The sequence below is a fragment of the Anomalospiza imberbis genome, chromosome 4 (genome assembly GCF_031753505.1).
Source record: "Anomalospiza imberbis isolate Cuckoo-Finch-1a 21T00152 chromosome 4, ASM3175350v1, whole genome shotgun sequence".
Classification (NCBI taxonomy): domain Eukaryota; kingdom Metazoa; phylum Chordata; class Aves; order Passeriformes; family Viduidae; genus Anomalospiza; species Anomalospiza imberbis.
Genome location: NC_089684.1, coordinates 45,111,495 through 45,132,896, shown reverse-complemented (window position 1 = coordinate 45,132,896; position 21,402 = coordinate 45,111,495). Strand labels below are relative to the sequence as shown.

At 45.4% G+C, this 21,402-nt stretch overlaps 3 protein-coding genes across 8 annotated transcripts in view; 1 reads left to right on the top strand and 2 right to left on the bottom strand.

The window, feature by feature from the left end:
* Window positions 1-302: 302 nt before the first annotated feature.
* GTF2E2 (general transcription factor IIE subunit 2) lies at window positions 303-20,844 on the bottom strand. Its single transcript, XM_068188266.1, has 8 exons — window positions 20,782-20,844; window positions 20,029-20,195; window positions 9,929-10,020; window positions 9,427-9,534; window positions 8,679-8,861; window positions 8,176-8,269; window positions 1,813-1,928; window positions 303-1,162 (listed from the first exon to the last, which is right to left on the bottom strand). Exons 2-8 carry the CDS (start codon window positions 20,189-20,191, stop codon window positions 1,043-1,045), a joined length of 876 nt encoding a protein of 291 aa, XP_068044367.1. The 5' UTR covers window positions 20,192-20,195; window positions 20,782-20,844; the 3' UTR covers window positions 303-1,042.
* On the top strand, window positions 4,171-18,046 carry SMIM18 (small integral membrane protein 18). 6 transcript variants are annotated; one of them, XR_010998437.1, is made up of 6 exons: window positions 4,777-4,791; window positions 5,056-5,125; window positions 6,451-9,601; window positions 10,112-11,741; window positions 15,388-16,160; window positions 17,199-18,046. XR_010998437.1 is itself a non-coding variant. In XM_068188268.1 (3 exons), exon 2 carries the CDS (start codon window positions 15,433-15,435, stop codon window positions 15,727-15,729), a length of 297 nt encoding a protein of 98 aa, XP_068044369.1. In that variant the 5' UTR covers window positions 11,294-11,745; window positions 15,388-15,432; the 3' UTR covers window positions 15,730-16,160; window positions 17,199-18,046. The 6 variants fall into 6 exon arrangements, 2 of the variants coding, with proteins under 2 accessions (XP_068044369.1, XP_068044368.1); XR_010998434.1 differs by having other exon boundaries at window positions 4,171-5,125; XR_010998436.1 differs by lacking the exon at window positions 6,451-9,601.
* A 96-nt stretch (window positions 20,845-20,940) lies between the features above and the next one.
* WRN (WRN RecQ like helicase) overlaps window positions 20,941-21,402 on the bottom strand; it is a 28,607-nt gene continuing 28,145 nt past the window's right edge. Inside the window, 1 exon segment of the mRNA XM_068188257.1 lies at window positions 20,941-21,263. Within this exon segment, the coding sequence (XP_068044358.1) occupies window positions 21,141-21,263 (123 nt within the window). The 3' untranslated portion in view covers window positions 20,941-21,140.

Sequence of the window (21,402 nt, the reverse complement as noted above, 5' to 3'; positions counted from 1 at the left end):
ATCAGCATTGACCGGCTCTGGTGCGGAACGTAAAAATAAGTTATCGAGAGGACATGATTTGGCCACATTCCATTTAAGGCTGTGCTGCACAGAACACCAGGCATCTACAGGGAGCTTGCATTTAAGGTGGTTCCTCCCCTCTCCCCAACCAACATTAAAAAGATGACAGCATTAGCCTGTTAGAACAGTAAGTCACTGAGAGGATAAAAATATAGCAAAGGTTCCTTTACCTCCACGAAAAGGAAAACGCAACAAGCACAAAAGTTGCCGATTCTCTCATTCTTTAAGGAAGCAACACTGGAAACCTACATTGTAAATTTATTACTTAAAAGAAAAAAAAACACTTCAGTATTACACCTTCATTTTATTTCCCTCCTGTGCACAGAGCAGAACGTGCAACACACTTGTACCCACAATAGTGAGGGGACATCACCGAGGGCAATTCCTAATTACTATTAGGAAGCTCTGGCTGCATCCCATCCCACAGCCTGCTGGGAAATCGGGGGAGGGGTTTTCTGAGTTTGAGTCTCAGATATCACCGCCTTTCAGTAAAGCTCAGTCCCGTGGAAAGGAAGATGCATACAAACCGTGGGTGTATTTGACTGTGAAAGAAACTTTGCCCGCAGTGATTTTAGGATAAGGTTTTCCTGAAATAGGTAAAACAAATGCTGTATTCCACCCCACTAGAAAGCCCCTTGTAAATAATTCCAGGTAAATACCCATTAAGCAATGTAAAAGCAGAGTTAAGCACTGAGCAGGAATTCCTGCATTACATGCTGAGCACCATTTATCACCCTATGCCAACAGGCAACTAGTGAGAACCTCTTACTCAAAGACACGTTTCCAATTAGCTAATTAAATTAACCTCTAAATTTAGTAGCTCATACTTGCTCTTAAACTGACCTGTTTCACCTCGGCACTTGCTGGGGTGGGGGAAACACATCACATTATTATATACAGTCAGTCCTTGTGTGAGCAGACACCGAGCCCCAGCAGCAGAAAGCCCGTCTAGAAACGCGCGTTTGCTCCAGAATTCAACCGCTCACTGCTTGCCAGGAACCACATCAGAGTAATCTTTTAATACTCCAACCAAGTGGTCATTGTGAGTCTTAAACCGGCGTTTCTTCTGAGAAGCAGGTTTCTTCCTCCTCTGAATGGGAGCCTGCAAGAAGAAACAAACAGGACTCAGAAGATCTGTGACATCTGACCTGATGTGTGACATCTGCTGGTCACCACTGCTGTGAAAGATGAGCTCTGCCAGAACTCGGGGTGGGCAGGGAAGGGAAGTGCTGGTTCCTGGAGAAGCAACAGCATCCAAATCCAATCCAGGCAGGGAGATGACCCTGGGGACAGAGCAGAGCCACAGTATCCCAGGCACAGTAGTAAAGCTGGCATTCTTAAGTGCAGCTACAGAAGCAGGTACATGTCCTACCTACAGTTCTGTCCACAGTCCCATCAGGACTTCAAATCTGTTTAGCAGAAAAGTTAAACCCTCCCCACCTTCCTCCCAAGATACTACTACTCGTGATGTATTGTACAGCTTCAAGCAGAATCTTCCACTGTGGAGCTCACAGGGATTCCTGGTGTTTGCCCTCCTTTGATGCTGCTCGGATTAATTACACTGACTCTAACAAGTCATAAAAATCACTGACTGCTGGCTGCAGCACTTGGTTTTTCCAGTTTTTAACACTGGTCACACTCCCCCAAGCTCCACAAAGCCATGCATAGGCTCACCAACACATTTTGGAATTAACACTGTGGGATCAGGAAGGGAGGGATTTCCCAGGAATATCTATAATTTGTATCTCTTACTATTTTCTTTGGTCCGGTTTCTTGCATGGAAGAAATACCCTGTCGTTTCAGATACTCCTCTATCTTCTCCTCATCCATAGAATCCACAGGAATGCTCCTCCACAGCTTCTGGAATTCTGAAACGACAAACTCGGTTTTATATCCCAGTGAGCAAACCCTGGGCAAAGACCCCACAAGAAGGGAAAGAGAGAGACTTGATTTCAAACACTCAAACATCCTGGCGCGTCAGTCTGTCACCGCCAGCAGGCACTCACTCAGCACAGCCTTCACCCGCTCCAAATGCTGATGCACTGCCAAAAACACCCAAAACCTGAAAAGATGAAACTCCAACCAACAAAACAACAACAAAACAGCCTCAAGCTAAACTACACTCGAGCATCAGGAGCACCCGGAGGCAACCTGTGCTTTTCGTGTTTATTTGCTCTTTTTGTCTGGGATCTCCAGAGCCGAGGAGGCTGTGAATGGGTTTCACAGATCCTGATGAAGGGCGATCACTAACCATAAATCGCAACTTCATTTACACATCTTCAGCTGCCACTGACGTGGGAGACTCGTCATCCCATCGCCTAATTTACTGAAGGTTCAGGACATTCACTTCAGTAGCTCTGAGCTCCTTTATCGCTGCAATATGATCCATACCATGCTCTACAGATAACAAAGTACTAAAATTCCTCTGGTGTTAAAAAGAAGAGAGACACCTTAAAAACCACAGCAGCAGGAAAACAGACAGAGACAGTAAGTCTTAATTAGAGCAGCTGCCATCTGCCTGCACACTTTCTGCCTCACGTAAAGTTTCACAGAGCCTCTGGAATGCCTTCTCCAGGCAGCGGCTGGTACGATCCTACCTCCCTTCATTCCCCAGGCAGGGAGTTAAGATACATCCTGTCAGCAGGTTTGGCTAACAAACTATAAATAAAACACGAGGCACACATTGCAAGGCAAGACTCAATTTTTCCTTTTATTTCCAGATAAATTTAGTATACAGTTGTCAAAACAACCACAACCTCTGCATGCTTAAGGATCTGTCCTGTGCAGCTGGGGATGAGACGCTCCACTGCCCGTTTGCCACAGGTATCCCGGCTCTGGGCACGCTGCAACCAAGTGGGAGTGTACAAAACCAATCCGGTTCCTGCCCTTGGAACTATTCCCTACCTAAAGCACCTTGTTTTTCTATGCAAATACATGCTTCGAGTCTCTGGCGTTCCTCCTCTTCCTGCTGCCAACAGTAAGAGACTGCCTCAGCTTTCCAGGAAACAAAAGAAAGGAATTTCACCAGTGAAGAACGACAGTGTTCGGTTTTGGTAATGCAGCGGTTTTGAAGAGAACCAAAACAGTCAAAACACCACGTTTGGTTACAGGGAGATAGCTCACAGACTGTTTTTCATGGAGGCTATCCAGCACCCTGGGATCAGTGTGCACATCCCTTAATGCATGGACTGACATTCTCCACCTGCTCATCCATTTTGAGGGGGTTTCCAGGCTTTCAGCATAGCTGGTGGTGCCTGCTATCACAGATCATCCCTCACCTCATCCAGCTGCAACAGGTGGAGAAGGTTTGTCCTCTTATTTATAATATCCTGCTGCAAACAAATGTGTCTCATCATTAGAGTTCAGGATATATGGACAAATACACCCTGATGCAAAAAAAAAAAAGGAAAGCTGAGGATAGGTGCTTAAGGTTAAACCAGTCTACATTCTTCTGGGAAACAGAAGTGAAAAATTAAACACTAGAAAATAAATGGTCAGCTCTTCAGGGATCAGCATGTACAGAAGTGCAGATCACAGTTAATATCTAACTACAGTGGTCTGCATTTCTTGTAGTGCCATGGTTATAACATCACTCCAGCTTCACTTCCACCTTTTAAACTCGGCCAAGAAATACGAATGGAACAAGCACCAAGATCCAAAACTGCAGAGCTAGAATGGACTTTACATACAGACAATTTAATCCACTAATTGGCCCACCAGAGTCACCATATCATATTCTGCAACTCCATTTAAAAACTCCTCCATAAATCAGGCTGTTTTCAGCACTACTGCTTTGATGGCAGTAATTGCAAAAGAATCTTCTTCCCATGCAGGAGCTCCATGTAGGGTTTTAAAATACTTCACTGCCCAGGAAAGAGGGAGTCACAACAACATGGAAACACTCCCTATTGAAGGACTGGTTTGGAACTAAAAGTACAGGATAAAGGTGGAGAAGCACAGGGAGCTGCCACCCTTCAGTGCATATGAGCTGTCTGCACTTGGTGTGTCATCTAAAAGGAAAGGGAGATCCATCCGTCATCTCATCACAAAACTGACTTGGTGTAACACCAGACACTGGGCTAAATGCAAGGTCTGAAGAAAGAGAGCAGCTGGATGGCTGAAACTGAGCCATTTACACATTACCTGTGAGGCTTTTAAGTCTCCAAGGACTATGCCCCTATCAGCCAGGGAAAGTTTAGACCTTGGGAATACACTCTCTGAATTATTGTGACATCCTCTCTGAAATATGAGAACCTGTGGGAAAAGCTGGCAATAACTGCAGCTCTCGAGAAACAACTATCTGCATTTGTAGCTGCGGTACTTCTGCACCTCAGGAAATACACCCTTGACCTGACATAGGGAAAGATTTTTCCTGGTTTCCTTGAGAAGAATCAGAAGTGCTGTCACCCTGGCTTTTGCTGTGTGTCTGCAGAGCAGACAACAGCGGCAGAAGGCAGCTCCTAGGGCAGGCTTCAATACACCGGATCCATTTTTCACAAGGTCTTTCTTTCACAGGCCACAAGGAGCTCAGTGCTGGTGTGAGAAGTGCCAGGGGATGGCTGGAGCAGGAGGCTCCCCACATGCTGGCCTGCTCCAGCCAGCCATGGAGAACAGGTTGGGATGTATGCATTCCTGCGGTGCCTGCAGCCTGATGACAGAGCACATTCAGTTTTCCTGTTCCGTGTCTTGTTCACTGCTGGGTGATCTTGACACCATCACAGCACAGAAAAGGTGAGACTCGTCTCTCAGAGCCACTAAATTATTTTATCCATCAGCCAGAATGGACGTAAAATGGCTACAGGAGGATAAAAAGACAGCAAGGCTTCACCTGACCACAGCAGGCCGCACTCAGGCAAGCTGACAATCTCTGCAGGCTTAGGCTGCTTTGACAAGACAGAGCCCAGAAAAAATCCCCAGGGGAGAAATCTCCCAGGAGTTTCTGGTCAAAGTCATGCAGGTGCTTTGAACCCTCACCGAGAATTGCATTTTTTACAGAGCTTTCAAGTCCTGATTCCAATGCATATCTTCCTGAGAAGAGGCAGAAAGCTGTGATCCCAGTACTGAGGCAAGTGTCATGAACAAATCCTATACACATTATCTTGAAATCTGAACACTAAAACATGTTAACTCAGAAACTGGACAGAATCAACACTACTCACAGGCTGCTTCCTTGCTCCTCCACAGAGCTAAATTCTGGTCTTTCAAGTACTGAGAGGATGAAATGAGACCAGGAGCTGGTGAAAAGCCAGTTTAGATGTTTGCTGACATCTCCAGCAACATGAAGCCAAAACTCAAAACAATGAGCTCTGGCCAGCAGGAACCAACACAGAGCTAAAGCAGAGGGCAGCATAACAAAGATTTTGCAGACACCTTCTCTCTCTGAAACACCCAAGGGGAAAGGATGCACAGTTACCTTGATTTTACAGCATCACAAGGTGCCTCATAGATGAAAACAATTTGCACTGACATTCCCTGAGTGATTATACTCTAACACACTTCCTTTCTATAAATGCTTACATTTGGGGAATGAAGTCATGGGTAAATGACTGCCTGGTGACTTTGGAGAGGCTTATCCAGCACTTCTGACTGCCTCACCTGCTCTTGCAGAAAGGTTGAGATGGCTGTGGAGATAAACTGACACATCACACAGGTAATAAAATCTGCCAGAGATTAAAAACAGCTTAAGAATCCTCAGTGAGCCAAGCCAAAAGCTGAGCAAAGGACAAAACCAGACAATAACAGTGTAGAAGGGAAGAAACTACAGTCCTAACAGTCCCAGGGAACACAGCACTGGATTTATACCAGGAGGAAAAGGTGCTTGATACTAAATCTGTGCTGTCCCTGGACCACCACAGCTGTAAATCAGCACTGATCCCAAGCAGTTTTTACAGTATTAAATCTAAGAAGCTTTGGCCATTCTCTAAAACCCTTCAAAGGCTTAGGAAGAATTTTAAAAATTAATTATTAAAATAATTAAGTATCCGAATTTTTCAGCAAGAAAATACTTCCTATAGTGCATTCAACTGGGGAAGATACCATCTCTAGCAGTTAGGCAATCAAACTGGCCTTTCAGCATTCAGCACGGGGATGAAAGCCTTGTTCACATGCAAAGTGCTTCGCCCCAGCACAAAAAGGCAGCGCTTGACTTGGCTGAAGCACCTGAAATCTGGCCCTGCTTTTATAAACACTTTCAGCTCCACACCACTGACAGCAGATTAATTAGCCAGGAAGTCCAGAAGGAACACATGCAATCTGAACCTTCCTCGGCTAATCACATAAAAGGAAGAACAAAAGCCGTTCCTTACTGCTAAAACCCTCTCCAGTACCCTTGAGATCACGATATATAGGCAGCGCTCCGTTGCTGCGATACATTGGGATTTATTTTCACAGGGGGAGAAAGAAAAGCTTATTCAGCCATCAAGGGCAGAGAGGCAGGCACTGCCAGAAAGGAGGTCCTCCCACTACTCCAGGCTGAGAACTCCAAATTGCCCTGGCAGCTCCTCTTTCTCTGCTGATGGAGCTGAGGCAGCAGTGGGAGAGGACACCCGACTTTTCAAGGCTATCACCCTCAGCCAACACACGTTCTGAACTGGGATGCCATACGGCAACACCGTGCACTGAGGAGCACAGAGACCTTATTTCTGAGGATAAACATTAAACTAGAAACATATTTTGAACTGTCATCGGCTGCTAGATCAAAGAGTCTGCCAACACTTCAAGGCTTATTTTGCAGTCTTTTAAAAAACTTCATTTTAACGTTGCCAGAGATAATGAGCTGCAGTAGCATTGCTAAGGCAGAGACGTGTCATAACTCGTCCTGTGCACAGACAATTCTGCCAGTGATTCCCTAAGAGACACCCTTCTGCTGCCCTGGAAAGAATCCTAAAGCAAAGCTGCTTGGGAAGGATGGGTTTCCTTCATCACAGGATAACACAGTTGGAAAAAGGACCTGCTTCAGCTGCAGCACTGTGCCATATGCAGGTGGATCACTATATTCACAAAGGAGAAAATATTCTTGCCCCCTCTCAGAACAAAGCATCAAAAAGAAAACCAAAACCAGCAGGAACAGAGCAACAACAAAACATCACTTCAGGCTCGGATGGGAAGCTGCTGCCACCTGCGGATAAAAGGAAGCAGAGCCACCTTGAACTACAAACACTGCACATAAGATCCCTTCAGGACACACACTGCATGCCTTCCTTAAATGCCTTCCTTCAGCAGGAGGACAGGCGTTTTAAAGGGGCTTTTTAACCTCTTCCTCCCTCTGGCAGCAATAGCTTGCACTGCTTGCTCATCACGGGTGTGCTACAACATGTCTTGTGTAAGAGGAGCCCGGGATTTATCCTGGCTGCCTGATGCCTCTGTCTACATCTTAACAAAATAGACTTTGTTATGAAATTTCACAGCTAATCCTGGAGTTATTACAAGCTAATAGCAACAGGGTAGAGACCTCCCTCCGATAACTCTTTTAGTATGGTTGGGTTCCTGCTATCTGGAAAAAATTGCACAAGAAAAAACATTCATTTAGCAACACGACTATGATACAACCAGTGGCTAAAACTTAAAAGCTCTGTCTCAAAAGTTACTGCAAGAGCACTGAGTAAACTCCTAAACATTTGGAAATCAGAAATTCCCCAGTGAATCCATTCTGCATACAGTTTCACTGCTGCTACCAAGAAATTATATAAATCATTGTTTATAAAGAAATTCACTTCAACCTTTTGAGATATTTTTGTATTTGCTGTAGATGTCACCTCTACTTAATCACCCTTGTGAAACAAAACTATTATTACTGAGATTACAAGTGTGTACTCTCAGTACATAACAAATAGTTAATGATACACATCTTCAGTTGCTAAATTCTATTGGAAATAAAGATTGCCTTGGAGGTAGGCAAAAAAAGAAAAATCTTTATGCATCCTCCTATGGTCCTGTAAGTAGAGCAGTTCAAAATTGTCCCAAAACTCTTTTTTTTTACCATACATAATGTGATGCTGTGTGATGCAATGGCTTTATGTGCTCTACCTGAAGGCTGCTTATACACAGAGGTACTTAAGATGAATTCAGATCAGATGAATTCAGATGGCATGGAGACCCACGTAAAACAACACCTACCTTCGTCCACAGCAAAGTGACAGCTCTTGTCGTTGTAGAAAAGAATTTTCTTCTTATCAGGGCGATTAACAAAGATGATCTGGTCCCCTAAAGCCTCAAGAAAACAAATGCAAAACAACAACTCAAAATCACTTCGTTTCCAAGCTGAAGGTCTCAAACTCCAACAGAGCCAGACCTCGTGCTACAAAAAGCAACAACAAACTGGAGAAGCTGCAAAGTAACTGACCATGAAACACATGGGTACACTAATAAATCAAAAATGAGATTCAGAGGACTGAGGTCAAGGTGTGAAAGCTGAACTAAATGCCTGCAGTTGGAATGTGGGAGATCAGGAGTCTTGTGTGAGAAAGAGCTCTGAGAGCTGTGCTGAGACAGCAGGGCAAATCTGAACATAAACGATGAAATACAGAAAAGGCCACAAACAACTCATGAGAAAACTCTGTCTTAGTGTGTCTCTTCCCTCTGAGAAGTGAACAGCTGAACTGCAGACATGTGTTCCTCACCTTTATGGCTTTCTGTGCATTGGGCAGCCCTTCCTCGATGTCTTCCAGAAGGATTCCTCCCAGCCCTCGCTGGTCATGCTTGTCCAAGAGCCTGAGCAGAGCCTTTTTGTCTTTCAAGTTGTACTTGGGTTTGAAGGCATACTTCCCATCCACAACTTCTATTTTCGGATTGTTGACTAGAGCCTGTAACAGGGACAGAAATTTCAAACCTTGAAAAAGTGCAGACACTTACTACTTTTTTCTGGTGTGCTTTTGAGCACATGAACTACACGTTACAGCTGCCAGGCTGGAGGTTTGAGTTTAAACAGATTCTAAGTCCTTGGATCCTAGATCACCAGCCTAGGCATAATTCACCACGACACAGAGCACCTCCAACAGAGAAGGGACCCAACTTTGGTGCTGCAGGGTATTTGTATCCCTTTTCTCATCTGGCAAAAGCTCAGTGACAACTTTATATACGCTTCTTGGGAGGAGCTCTTCCATTCCATTCTGATATTCTGGTTCATTATGGAAGAAACCTGGAGCTAGCTTTTGGAAGACTTCAGCAAAGTCAAGCTTCCCTCACAACCAACACTACCAGAGCAGAAATTTCTGTTCCCCAGAATATTAGTGCTGCCAGCAAGGAATGTTACAGTCCGACTTAGTAGTTTCTTGAAGGAGGGATTACATATTTAATGATTTAATAAATGTGTACAATTTGGGTTTTTCAGAATTCTTTAATGAAAATCTGAACATGCGTTTCCTTTACCTCGCTCATTAACCATTGTTTCTGTTTGAGTCCAATATCTAAATGCTGTGTTTCATCCAGTATCTCCTCCAGAGTTAAGGGATGTGTATCACCGCGCTGGTGCCGGGTCTGGAAAAGCAAACAGGATCTCTTACAGCACTGTACTCACTTCATTCAGCAACTCAATCACCAAAAAGTAACTAAGATTGGAAACAAATGATACTTTATTTTGATCACTAGCCCATGAATCCCAAAAACTGACAGGATCTTGAAATTCCTGCAAATAAACCCCATTATCTTGGTTGTAAAGTGAGCTGGGATAATCAGGATTTCAGTTATGGAACAATAGGCTGACAATTTTATTTTCTGACAGCATTTTGAATTTAACAAGCAGTTTCTTGAAATTCTGTTGCAGTAAAAAAAAAATTCAGAGGTTGAAACATTCAGCATTTTTCAGCTACCACAGGACAAGAAATAATTAAAGTATTTAAAAACAGTATTATTTTATACCAAAACACCATACCTTCATATAATTCACTATTTTAGCAAGGACTCCAAACTTGTAGCCAGAGCCTCCTGAAAGGGCTTTCAAGTTAAATGATCCATTGCTGTGATCTACAAAGAAAGAAAACAAGCAATTAGAGGGTGCTTTGATAGCTTCCTGTTGGCTCTCAGCTCCATCACGTTCTCCCTCTACTTCCAGCAGCTTTTGAATCGACAGCTGTGGACAGCTGTCAGAAGCAGCCACCCTCAGGTGAGTCCTTGCACACATCTTGATCCAGACCCAGAGACTCAGAAGACACAGCTGTGGAACATTTCTGACCAGAACTCCATAAATAAAAAGCTAAGAAAGCAGCAAGTGACTGCAGAGTTACGGCCACAAGAGAACATGTTTAATTTGGTGGCTTAACATCCCATTATCATTTACACTACATGAATCCACGCTGAAATAATGCACTGTATTTGCACCACCAATACCTTCCTGCTGCTGAGATGGGGGCACAAAGCTTCCCTTCTTCCCCAAAGGCACTCAATGGTTACACAGCAGGTAAAGGAAGGCTGTGATTTTTAAAAAAAAATATATTATTTCAAGTAGCTCTAGTGGAGAATTTATTATACAGAGCCATACAAATGCAATCTAATTCAGCCTGGTGTGCTGCATCTCTGGAACAACAACTCAGAACCCCCTCTGTTGTCAGCTCTGGTTGTCTTTATCATGAGGTTTGCTATCCTTTTGTTTCCAAAGTTCTTGCAAGGTTGTTAATGACCATTTCATTAACGTCAGTTCGTCAGTTCTTAGCACAGCGCATTAAGCACAAATACCCACAAACCACTATCACAAGACACAGGCTCATTACCAGCACAACATTGCTCAAACCCAATGGCAACAGTTTTCTGGAATTTCAGCTACTCCAGAAAAAGAACACCATCTCTTTGTCACCATGGGGATTGTTTAATCCTCTGGTGATTTCTAAGCACATCTGACAGGACAACAGTTATCTCAGAGATACAGAGCTCCTATTATTTCCATGGAAAAATCAGTGAAGCTAGATAAAAGAACAGAATCATGAAGCTGTTACCTGACATTGTCTTAAAGGCTTTACACAGCACAACAATTCTAAAATTAACATAGAAGAATCAGTGTAACTCCAGCTACAGAAGAATATTTTATTCTGGTTACTAAATTAAAAGAAGGAAAATCAAAAGCCAGCTCCCCCTGAAGATGTGCCCCTTAGGGATTTTCCCCTACAGGGTTCCCTTTTAAGATTAAAAATTAATGTCTATGTAGGACATTTTATAAATAAATAGAAAAATCATAGATGTAATGAGAGTTCTGAAGTGACCAAAATTAATCCAGAGGTACAACAAACAGTTAAGATGACTTATCATGTTTTGGTTCTGTCAGTTGAATCGGGAAGATTATCTGGTTTAATCTGCCTGCTTGCAGCCTGCTACAATCCGTGACAAGAAAATCTAACCACACGGTGAGGCTGGGAATCTGCAGATATTAACACTTCAAGCGTCATGGTTTGATGGCTGATCCCAGCACAAAGCAGAGCGGGGTCGTGGCCAACGTGCCTCCTCTGCTAACGAGCTCATCCCATCCCAAAAAACAAGAACAGGGAGGCGTTTGCTGCTCGTTGCAGACAGTAAGAGTCACATTTATGAATGATTTACTCCTGGGGTTGAGGGCTCGATGCAAATGAGCACAAAGGAAGTTGTCAGCAGCATCGTGCTCTGGCCAATGGAAGGAAAGCTCCATCTTAGCTGTGCCATAGGCTGCACTAAAAAAAGGGACCAGAACGGCGCTCTCTCAGCATCCTTTCACACGAGAGGTAGGTGTGTATCATTTTATAACATTCTCTGAGGTTTATCTTGATTACTGAAAGAAAATATGCCTGTAAGCTGAGAACCTGTAAAAGCTTCTTGGAATCAGAATTATTTTTCTCTAGGCTGAGCAGGGTTTATCCCGCTGAACGCAGAGGAGCTTGTCTTGCACGATCAGACAGGCACTTTCACCATCTGTGCACTAATGGAAAATTGATGACCACTCCATCTTACAGCAGAGCTACCACAACAAGCCAAGATTCAGTAAACAAAATGGATTTCATCTTTACAGGGGAGGTGGCTGGTTTCCTGCAGCCCCACGTTCCTTGTGATTGATTCTATGTGATTTCACAGAAATCTGTGAAAATCTGCGAAAGGGTTTTCCTTAAAACAAAGACAGCTCCAGCTGAAATGTGAGCAATGTTACCTCCCAGGGGGTATTCCGTAAATTAGGCTGCCTAAAAGAGATCTGTGTGTGTGGAGAAGAAACCTCTTCTAGAAACGTGGTATACAGTGGGCAGTGAGAAAATCCCTCTGCCTGCTGTTACCTTTGGAAACACTGGGGCAGCCATCGACACAAGGCAAACAGCTGGCTTAGAATGCACCTGAGATTTGTAAATGCTTTTACCCCAAGATGCCTGCTCAGTGCTTTCTTAAACAGGGCTGCCTCAGTGCTGCATTAAAAGGATTTTGTGCCAGTCATTTCCCTCTACTCCATGAATATGATTCCAAATAAAGCTGCTCCTCTGCAGTGCCCAAAGATGCCAATGCTTTTAAATTAAAACCTAGTGCGTTAAATATTTAACTCACTGCATTTTGGATACTGCTGACTTGATTGTAAATCAGACTGACTGATGATATGAATCTGACCTATGCCATTACAAAATAAGTAAAACTGCAGGAAACCAGCCCATTTTTGACAGCTTTCAAGGACACTAACCTCATTAGTGCTGTTTTAATTCTGAACTGTCAGCAACAGCTACCTCAGCCTTCTATTTCAATAATTACAGCAAAGAGTAGCTGATCTTTATCTGCCTCACCCCATTCAAATCAAAGGAGAACATCCTCCTCCTCCTCAAGGAGCATTAAATTCCACCTCCTGGCAAAAAGACAAGCATCTCTCCACTGTGCAAACCGCTGCCCTACTGATGGCTGTGGAGTGGGAAGGGAATAGCTGCCCTGATGGAGCCTGTGGAGTGGGGAGGGAATGGCTGCCCTGATGGTGGCTGTGGAGTGGGGAGGGAATGGCTACCCTGATGGTGGCTGTGAAATGGGGAGGGAATGGCTGCCCTGATGGAGCCTGTGGAGTGGGGAGGGAATGGCTGCCCTGATGGTGGCTGTGGAGTGGGGAGGGAATGGCTACCCTGATGGTGGCTGTGAAATGGGGAGGGAATGGCTGCCCTGATGGAGCCTGTGGAGTGGGGAGGGAATGGCTGCCCTGATGGTGGCTGTGGAGTGGGGAGGGAATGGCTACCCTGATGGTGGCTGTGAAATGGGGAGGGAATGGCTGCCCTGATGGTGGCTGTGGAGTGGGGAGGGAATGGCTGTCCTGATGGAGCCTGTGGAGTGGGGAGGGAATGGCTGCCCTGATGGAGCCTGTGGAGTGGGGAGGGAATGGCTGCCCTGATGGTGGCTGTGGAGTGGGAAGGGACTGGCTGTGGAGTGGGAAGGGAATGGCTGTGGAGTGGGAAGGGAATGGCTGCTGCACTGTGCCGTGCTGCCAGCACAGCTCTAGCCTGCCCAAGATGCTCCTCTCCTCTTGGGAACAGAGCTACTGCCTTGGCACAGAGCTGTGCTGGCAAAGGGTCCTGGCTACACAGTGCAGATCTGACCAATCCCTCCAGTGGCACCAGATCTTGATCACTTTGAGCAATATAAATGAAAAAAACCCACCAAAAATTACTAAATTTTGCATCACAAAAACAGTCTGGTTTTGTGCCTGGTGTTTAGAGAGCGAGCAAACTTACATGTAACAGATTCCAACAAAACCCTCGGTCCTAGAAATTTGTTTACAAAGTTAAAAAAAAAAACTTCTTTCTTTCCCAAAGGTATCCTCTTGCCACTTAAAATACACAATTAAATCCTGCTTATTTTAATTATTCCTCAAAGGGGACTCCAAATCCCTTTATTCAGCTCCCCCCCCCCCTCTTTCTCTCATGGATTATTTTGAAATAAGTCTTCAACCCATCCCTTAAAAAACCCTCATGACTTGTAGCCCCATAACAGGTTGGCTGAGTTTCCTTCCCAGGCTGTGATCAAATCAAGCCACTGTCTTGAAGCCAGGACCTGACTCAAGCCAGGAGTATTTTTAGCTTGGATTTGTTCTGTAAACTTTTGTTTAAAGAAAAAAAAAAACCAAAAAACAAAACACCAACAATTTAATTAATCCCATCCATCTCAGTCATACACTGTATATTCAATTACTAATTTGTGTACTCAGCTACAGGTTTAACAGAGGAAACAGTAAGTTACTGCCACTGCTCCAGTAAATGTCTGTATGGAACACTAATGCCAGGGACCTTCCCAACAACAAAGCTCTTTCGTTTCAATTTTAACCCATTGAAGACAGAAGGATAAAGAACAACATTTTTAATATTAGAACAATAAATATAAGACATAGATCACAAGCCGGTTTGGCAGTGTGATCCTGGTTTTCGCCACATCTTTTTCTTTAATAATTTCACAGAAATAAGGACAGGTACTCAGACAGCTTTAGTAGACACCATCACCACCATGTTCCACCTAAAACCTCCTTGCTGTTTCCTCAAGGAAATATGGAGACCTGACTTGAGTTCCTCCTCCCACACCCAGTTTTAAATCGCCTGAGGGATTCAAAGGTTTTTATGACATCCAACAGCCACAGCAGATAGCCAGAAGTTACCATAGCTCCTTGGACAATTTTTTATTACATTAGATTACAGAGCAAAGACAGATTTGCTGGAGTCAACTTCTTGCTTCATCACCCCCACACCACAGAGCAGCCTCTTTCTCTGCCAGGTGCCAACCCAGGGTTAGGCAGAGTTGAAAATAAGAAACTAGAACAACTCAGAAAGAGTTGGGTTTTCCTTGTTAACCACCCCAATGACTACAGCACCACAAACAAGATTTCCAAATGCTCCCAGTGCCATCTGGGCAGCCCAGTTTCTCCAGCACAAACTACTCAGCAGTGCAAGAGCAGGGGAATGAACAGGTCAGGTAATCTGCCCTCCTGAAGTCCAGAGTTTTGCAGGTGAACAAGTCTGTGCTGACAGGCAACTCCACAATAATAAGGCCTTTCACACCACACAAGTGGCAGCCTCAAGACTGATGACGGACAGGTGGTTGAAACCACTGCACGCCTTGAAAATCTAGTTTGTAAGCTTTCTGCTTGTGCATATAATTGAAATAAAGAAGGAAAGCTCTCTCATTCCTGAATCACTTACACCACATGATGCCTGCATGAACCAGATACTGCCAAAATAAATCTTCTGGTCCTATCACAAACTTACACATCTGGAGTTTGATATTTTTGTGAGCAAATATGAGTATGCAACAATTCATGTTTGTAGAAACTTTGAGTACTTACTCTGAGTTAAAGTAGTTCCAATTTGTGGTAAATATCACAGCATGTCCTTGATTGACAAAGTCCTCAACAGCTTTGTTTTTGTGTTTCAGCTCCCAAATCTGTGCCAGTGAGCATACTCAGACAGCTCGGCAAGAATGGCAACCCTCAACAGCACCCACTGGAATGAGACTACTACATCCATTTCCCAGTATCTGGGCTTCCAAGTGCAAAAAATTTACCCTTTCCATGACAACTGGAACACTGCCTGCTTTGTTATCCTGATCATATTCATCTTCACTGTAGTTTCTCTGGTGGTGTTGGCTTTCCTCTATGAGCTGCTGGACTGCTGCTGCTGCGTGAAAAACAAAACTGTGAAAGACTTGGAGAACGAGCCCAATCCCGTCAGAGCAATGATGAACAGCTTCAGGAAGCGTGACACAGAGGTGGTGTAGGAAGCACTGAGCACCTGCACTTGGAGAACTTGGTTTGACACCTCGAACAAAGCCTCTTGTACCTTACAAATGAGCAAATCATGCGCTTTTTTCTTTTGGACTTAAATATCCACGGTGGCAATTTTCTCTCTGGATGTGAGCTGGAATAATTGGCAAAAGCTTTCCAAGAGCTTAGCAGAAAGACAATCTATTGCAGTGTTATGGAAGGGAAAAAGATTTCTGGTTGTAGATGAACTTTTGCTGTTTATATTGAGTGACTAGCATAGAATGTCTACCTGACCGAACAAATGCTGCCTAACATGCATAAAACTGTATTGCTTACCTGAAGAAAACATTTATAAAATGTCCAACAGTCTGATCACATTTAGTGCAAAGACAGCAGTGTTGTCTCAGCAAGTCAACCACACAGGGACAGGACAGACAGACAAGGGGTAAGAAAAAAGTTGGGGCAGGAGGGGTGAATGGCAAGAGACCCTTCAGGCAGCCTTTGGCAGCACTTTTTATTATGGGTTTTTTGCTTTTAGAAGAGAGGGTGGTGGCAGGAAGACTATGCTAAAAAGAAATGTATCCTTAAAATGGTCTTTTCTAGTCCTCCTAAAAGGGTAGTTTGACCCTTTCTTCCCCCACTTCTCCAAGTTCCAGGGAGCTGTTCTCCACTTACTTCATATGCAGTCTGGCCAACAGTTTCGGGGTGTTGAGACCTGCATAACCTTCAGAATATCTGACCCTTTCCAAAAATCCTGCTGGAAATGAACAGGGACAATTCTCTGCCCCAAGGCTGCTGCTTCTGTGGCAACCACAACACCACAGGGAGTTGGACACACTGGATCTATCATCCCTATCCCAAACTTTCAAAGCCGAACTGGAACTGGTGGAGTTCTTGCCAAGAACACAGGGAGATGGGCCACAGACCTGGGATGAAGAGGGTCTGCCCTGATGGAGCCTGTGGAGCTTTAAGAAGCTCCACAGAAGAGGGGGAATGTCATTGAGACCAGGTGCAGCTTCCAGCACTTTGCACAAGAGAATTTCACTTGACTTATATCACTTGACTTCATCTGCCTGCTGACACATCCCAGAGTTCACACTCACCCCTTGCTCATGTCCTGACCACAGAACTCTCACTCCTCTGGCTCACCAGTCATCTGTAGCTGTGCCTTGTCTGTGATTTTTAAAACCATTCAAGTTTTGCAGTTACAAATGACAACTGTAATAACAGTGTCCAACAGTGTAGCCATCAGTAACTCCTGGCAAGTCTTTCACACGCCTGGACCCATACAGAAATGTCCCAGAGCAAAGCTACATGTGGGGCAAGTTATTTAACCCCCAGAAAACATTCCTGTCACAAAGGAAACAAAACCTACCTAAATGGCCACAGCCATAAGTGACCTCACAGTCCATCCATGTCCGAAAAACCTTGGCCAGTACCTGTAATGATCCCCTTTTTTACATATATCAAATCCCTCTCTCAGGCTGAGCATGACTAAGCTCCAGAAAATCTGGGTGCAGTGGAAGACTTACTAATTGACACATGCTGCTCCTGGCTGGGGAGACGGAGACACAAGACACCTAGGGCACTAAGAACTAGCAGAGCTAGTCCAGTGATTCACCTGGAGAAGCAAACTCCCTCCTGCAGTCACAAATCCTCACAACCATTCACCTCAGACACACTTCTTACAGTGAAGTTTGGCCAGGACCAGTCCCCCGTGCAGAGAATGCTTCAAGCTCAAAATCAAAAGCACAACTGATGGAAGCCAATGCCCCGAGTCCAAGATCATTTAGGACTCACACTGAGATGTATGATGAAGATAATGCTAGTGGTGATAATGATGACATGTCACCTTCTGCTGTGTGCAACAGCATTAGACTGAGAAATCCTGCTCAAGAGGCCAGAGTAGCCATTGGGATGCACTGAATTAAATCCTGTCTCTCTCCTAAAAGGAAATGCTCTGGACACTTGCAGCATTCCCACAGAATGCCCATCATGGCTGCACACAAGAGGGCAGTGTGTGCAACATGCCAGCCTCTGCTGCTCTGGCAATGCCTTCCCGAGAAGCACATGGAATGACAAATCTTGGGACTCATCCCAGCTTTTTACTTCACAGGTCTACAAAGGAGAATGGGTGCGGGCGCAAGGAACAGAAGGCAAAGGTGTCCCCTTGCACAGTACCAGAGAAGACTCAGGATGATTCTTTCCCACAAAACAGCCCCTGAAGATTCTGGCTCTTGACGACTGTTGGTGGAGACCACTAAGACAAAGGTCTTAAGACAAAGACCACAGCCACAATTTACTATTGATTAATAAAATGAAACAAACAGATTTGATCCATTTCATTTATTTTCCAGTTCCTATTGTGAATTGAGTAAACTAGCTTTGAATTTTTTCAAATAACTTGTTGAAATAATGATTCGAAATAACGATAGCAATGCCTGTATAATAATCAGTGTAGGAGAAGTGGGAAGCCTAGAGGCAGACTTCACAGACAGGCCAGATTTAGCTGTGCAGTCTCTTGAAGATTAGCATGGTCTCCATATCTCTCCTCCCCAAAAACGTGTCAAGGGCAGGCTCTCTGAGTCACACAACCTCAGAGTGAGGGAGGCACTACACACCCAGGGACTATCAGTGCCAATACACAAACACTGTGACTCCCTTCATCACCTCTGTGGCCACTGCACAACAAACAAGGACTGACCACCCTAGTTTTTGTTTCTTTGGGGCGGTGGGACAGGGATTTCCCAGCATCAGGTTTTTACTCCACCTCATGTCTCTGACACCCACATATCCAGACAGGCATCTGCCAATCTGGCAAGTGAAATAAAAAGCAGGTTTTGAGGCGATGGATTTTGACTCTGCAGCACGAAAGTGTTGTAGAAACCCTGGAACCTCTCTGTTACTGCCTGGAACGCGACCAGCAGCATAAAAGATCAAGTTCATCTCCTCAGAGACACATTGGGTCTCTGCTTGTGTAAGTGAATTGTCTGACAGCCACAAAAGCACTTAAAGAAACCCTCAGCCCATGAAAACCACAGAAAGAAAATGAAACCTTCTTTATCTGCTCAAATCCTCCAGATCAGGCTCACATTTGTACCCTCTGCCCTCTTTCTGACTCCCCATCCCTTCTTCCCAGCAAACCCTGCTCGCCCCAGTGACGCAGCTTAGGATATTCCATGCAGAATTTTGTTTTCTTTGGAGAGTGTGAAAAAGGGATGGATGGAAACCTGGCTTCCCTTGATTTATTTTAGAATGTCTGGCTGATACTTTATTTGGTGCCTGAGAAGCTGCAGACACATACCCAAATCCAATTCTTCCCCTGGGACAGAAGATGCTTCACTCCTCCCAGACTCTGTTGTTTTTAGCCCTATTGTTTCTTCTGGAGTTTAGGAGAGAGCCATGTGTGGTATTATCCAAAATATGAGTGTGGACTGAGTTTGCACAACAGGGTATTTTGTGGTTTAGTAACTCCTGGCATTTGATCTGACCTTAAAAGTGCACTTGAGAACTGCCACTGCTTTCAGAGCAAATCCTCTCCCCAGTGTTGCACTTTCCACACACTCCCACTATTTTTGGCGCTGTTTTATTAACTGTTTATTTGATACTGGGAGACTCATTATCAGTACCACCACCCCAGGGAAATGCCACAACTCCTCAGTAAAACAGGCAGAAACCCCTGGAATGCCTGGTGCTCATGAGCAAAGCTTAGCTCCCAGATGAAACAGGGACAACTGCTAAGCAAGCCAAACAAGATGCACCTGGCAAAATCCACATCAGGTAAGAACATCCTCCAACTTACAGTTACCTAAATGTTTTAGGTGCTCTCTTGCCAGAAATAATCACACAATCAGGAATGGTTTGGGCCAGAAGGGAGCCTTAAGCTCATCCAGTTCCAAACCCCTGCCATGGGGACACCTTCCACCAGACCAGGTTGCTCCAGGCCCTGTCCAACATGGCAAACACAGAGAAAATTAATGGCACCACTGCCACTGCCTGCCCAGCAAGCACTGAAATTCAGTTTCCAAAAGCACATCCAAAGCACAGTTTCACATCAATAAATTTGGCAGTAGCGATTCCTCCAACAGAGCAACAGCAAACGAGCCACAGGATGAGACTTAACACACATGCACAGTACAGAATGGGTTTTTCACACTGTGCAAGCGACTTTCTTAGCAAAAGTGGTAATTGAAGAGAAAGAATGACAACAGCCACCAGCAAAACTCACAGCGTTATTCACATGAATAAACCACAGCTTAAAGGCAAACAGCAGGAAACACCGAGCAGCTGATGGACAGGAGACTTCCACCCACCTGTGTTTTGTTTTGAGCTGGAGGAGCCCCCTTGTTCTACCTTGGCCTTCTTCTTCTTGGAAGCAGAGGAGTCCGAGGAGAGTGCTGGGCGTTTCTCTACAGCCGGCGTGGAGAGGGCTCGCTTTTTGAACAGCTCCCGCTCCCTCAGCAAGCTGGGGTCCATGATTCTGCCACGGGGAAAAGGCGAGAAAAAGGTGTCGGCGCCACCGAGGTATTTAGGAGCACAAGCAACTGTTTATCACGGAATATGCTCAGTTCGATGGAGCCACAGGGTCCCACCCCTGAGTCCAACTCAGCCCTACACAGGCCACGCCAAGAGCCCCACTCTAGGCCGGGGAGTGTTGTCCAAACGCCCCGTGAGCTGTGGCAGGATTGGTGCCGTGACCACATTCCTGGGGAGCAATTTATTTCTTGTTCGCTCCTCCTTTTCCCCAGTACGGACTTCAGGAACAGCGTAAAGGTGTCAGTGCACTACCGGAACCTCAAGGAGTGTGAACGGGAATACCAAACAGGGATAGAAGAGCCGGGTACCAGCCCAACGAGGCACCTCACGGCCAGCGGCAGGACGGAACAAAGTGGCAGCGCGGCGGGCGGGCGACCGGAAACCACCGGCCGGAGGATGCCGGCGCCTCGCCGCCCCTACACCCGCGAGCAGAGCGGGGTGGCCGCCCCCACGTCCCCCTGTCCGCTCCCGTCCCGGTGCCAATCCCGGTCCTTGCCCCCGTCCCCTCACGGCGGCCCCCGCCCGCTCACCCGCGCGCCGCCGCCGCCTAGCGAGCCATGCCGCTCCCGGCAGCCCCCGCGCGTCCCGCCCCGGAAGCGGCCCGCCCGTCGCCATGGCAACGCGGCCTGGGCCTGCCCGCCGTCAGCCCCCTCACACACACACACACACACAAAAACCCCCCAAACCGGTTATTTATTTAGAAATTTTTATTAACGTCCCATTTCACACAGTGAAAAAAAGTCCTAAAAGTGCTGCTGGCGGAAGAGAGGAGGCAGCAGCAGCAATAATGCAGAGCAGGGGCAATTGAAGCCCCTGTGAAGCAACAGTCTGCAGGTAATGCTCACAGCAGCAGAAAAGACTAAGAAACAAATAATCTTGATTTCCACATTCAACTGAAAATCCCTTTTCTGGTTTCTGTTTTGCATTTCGTGGTCCGGGTTACAGCTCCAGCTGTTGCTGCCGAGGTCCCAAACCATTCTGGCATCCTCCTCTTAGCAGGGGGATGCGAGTTCTGGAAGGAAACAAACGCACAAACATGGAAGGACATGCACATCGACAGCCTGCCTCACTGGCACAGCTGTATGCCTCAAATGCACGCTCATCTGGAGCCACAAACTGCCCAAATTGGTCACAGAAGGCTTATGCCTCAC

Coding starts and splice junctions, on each gene's coding strand:
- GTF2E2 (XM_068188266.1), bottom strand. CDS start 20,191: ATGGACCCCAGCTTGCTGAGGGAGCGGGAGCTGTTCAAAAAGCGAGCC. Junction 9,535..9,928: donor AAATAGTGAATTATATGAAG/GTATGGTGTTTT, acceptor TTGCTTTTCCAG/ACCCGGCACCAGCGCGGTGA. Junction 1,163..1,812: donor AAACCGGACCAAAGAAAATA/GTAAGAGATACA, acceptor TTCTTCTTGCAG/GCTCCCATTCAGAGGAGGAA.
- SMIM18 (XM_068188268.1), top strand. CDS start 15,433: ATGGCAACCCTCAACAGCACCCACTGGAATGAGACTACTACATCCATT.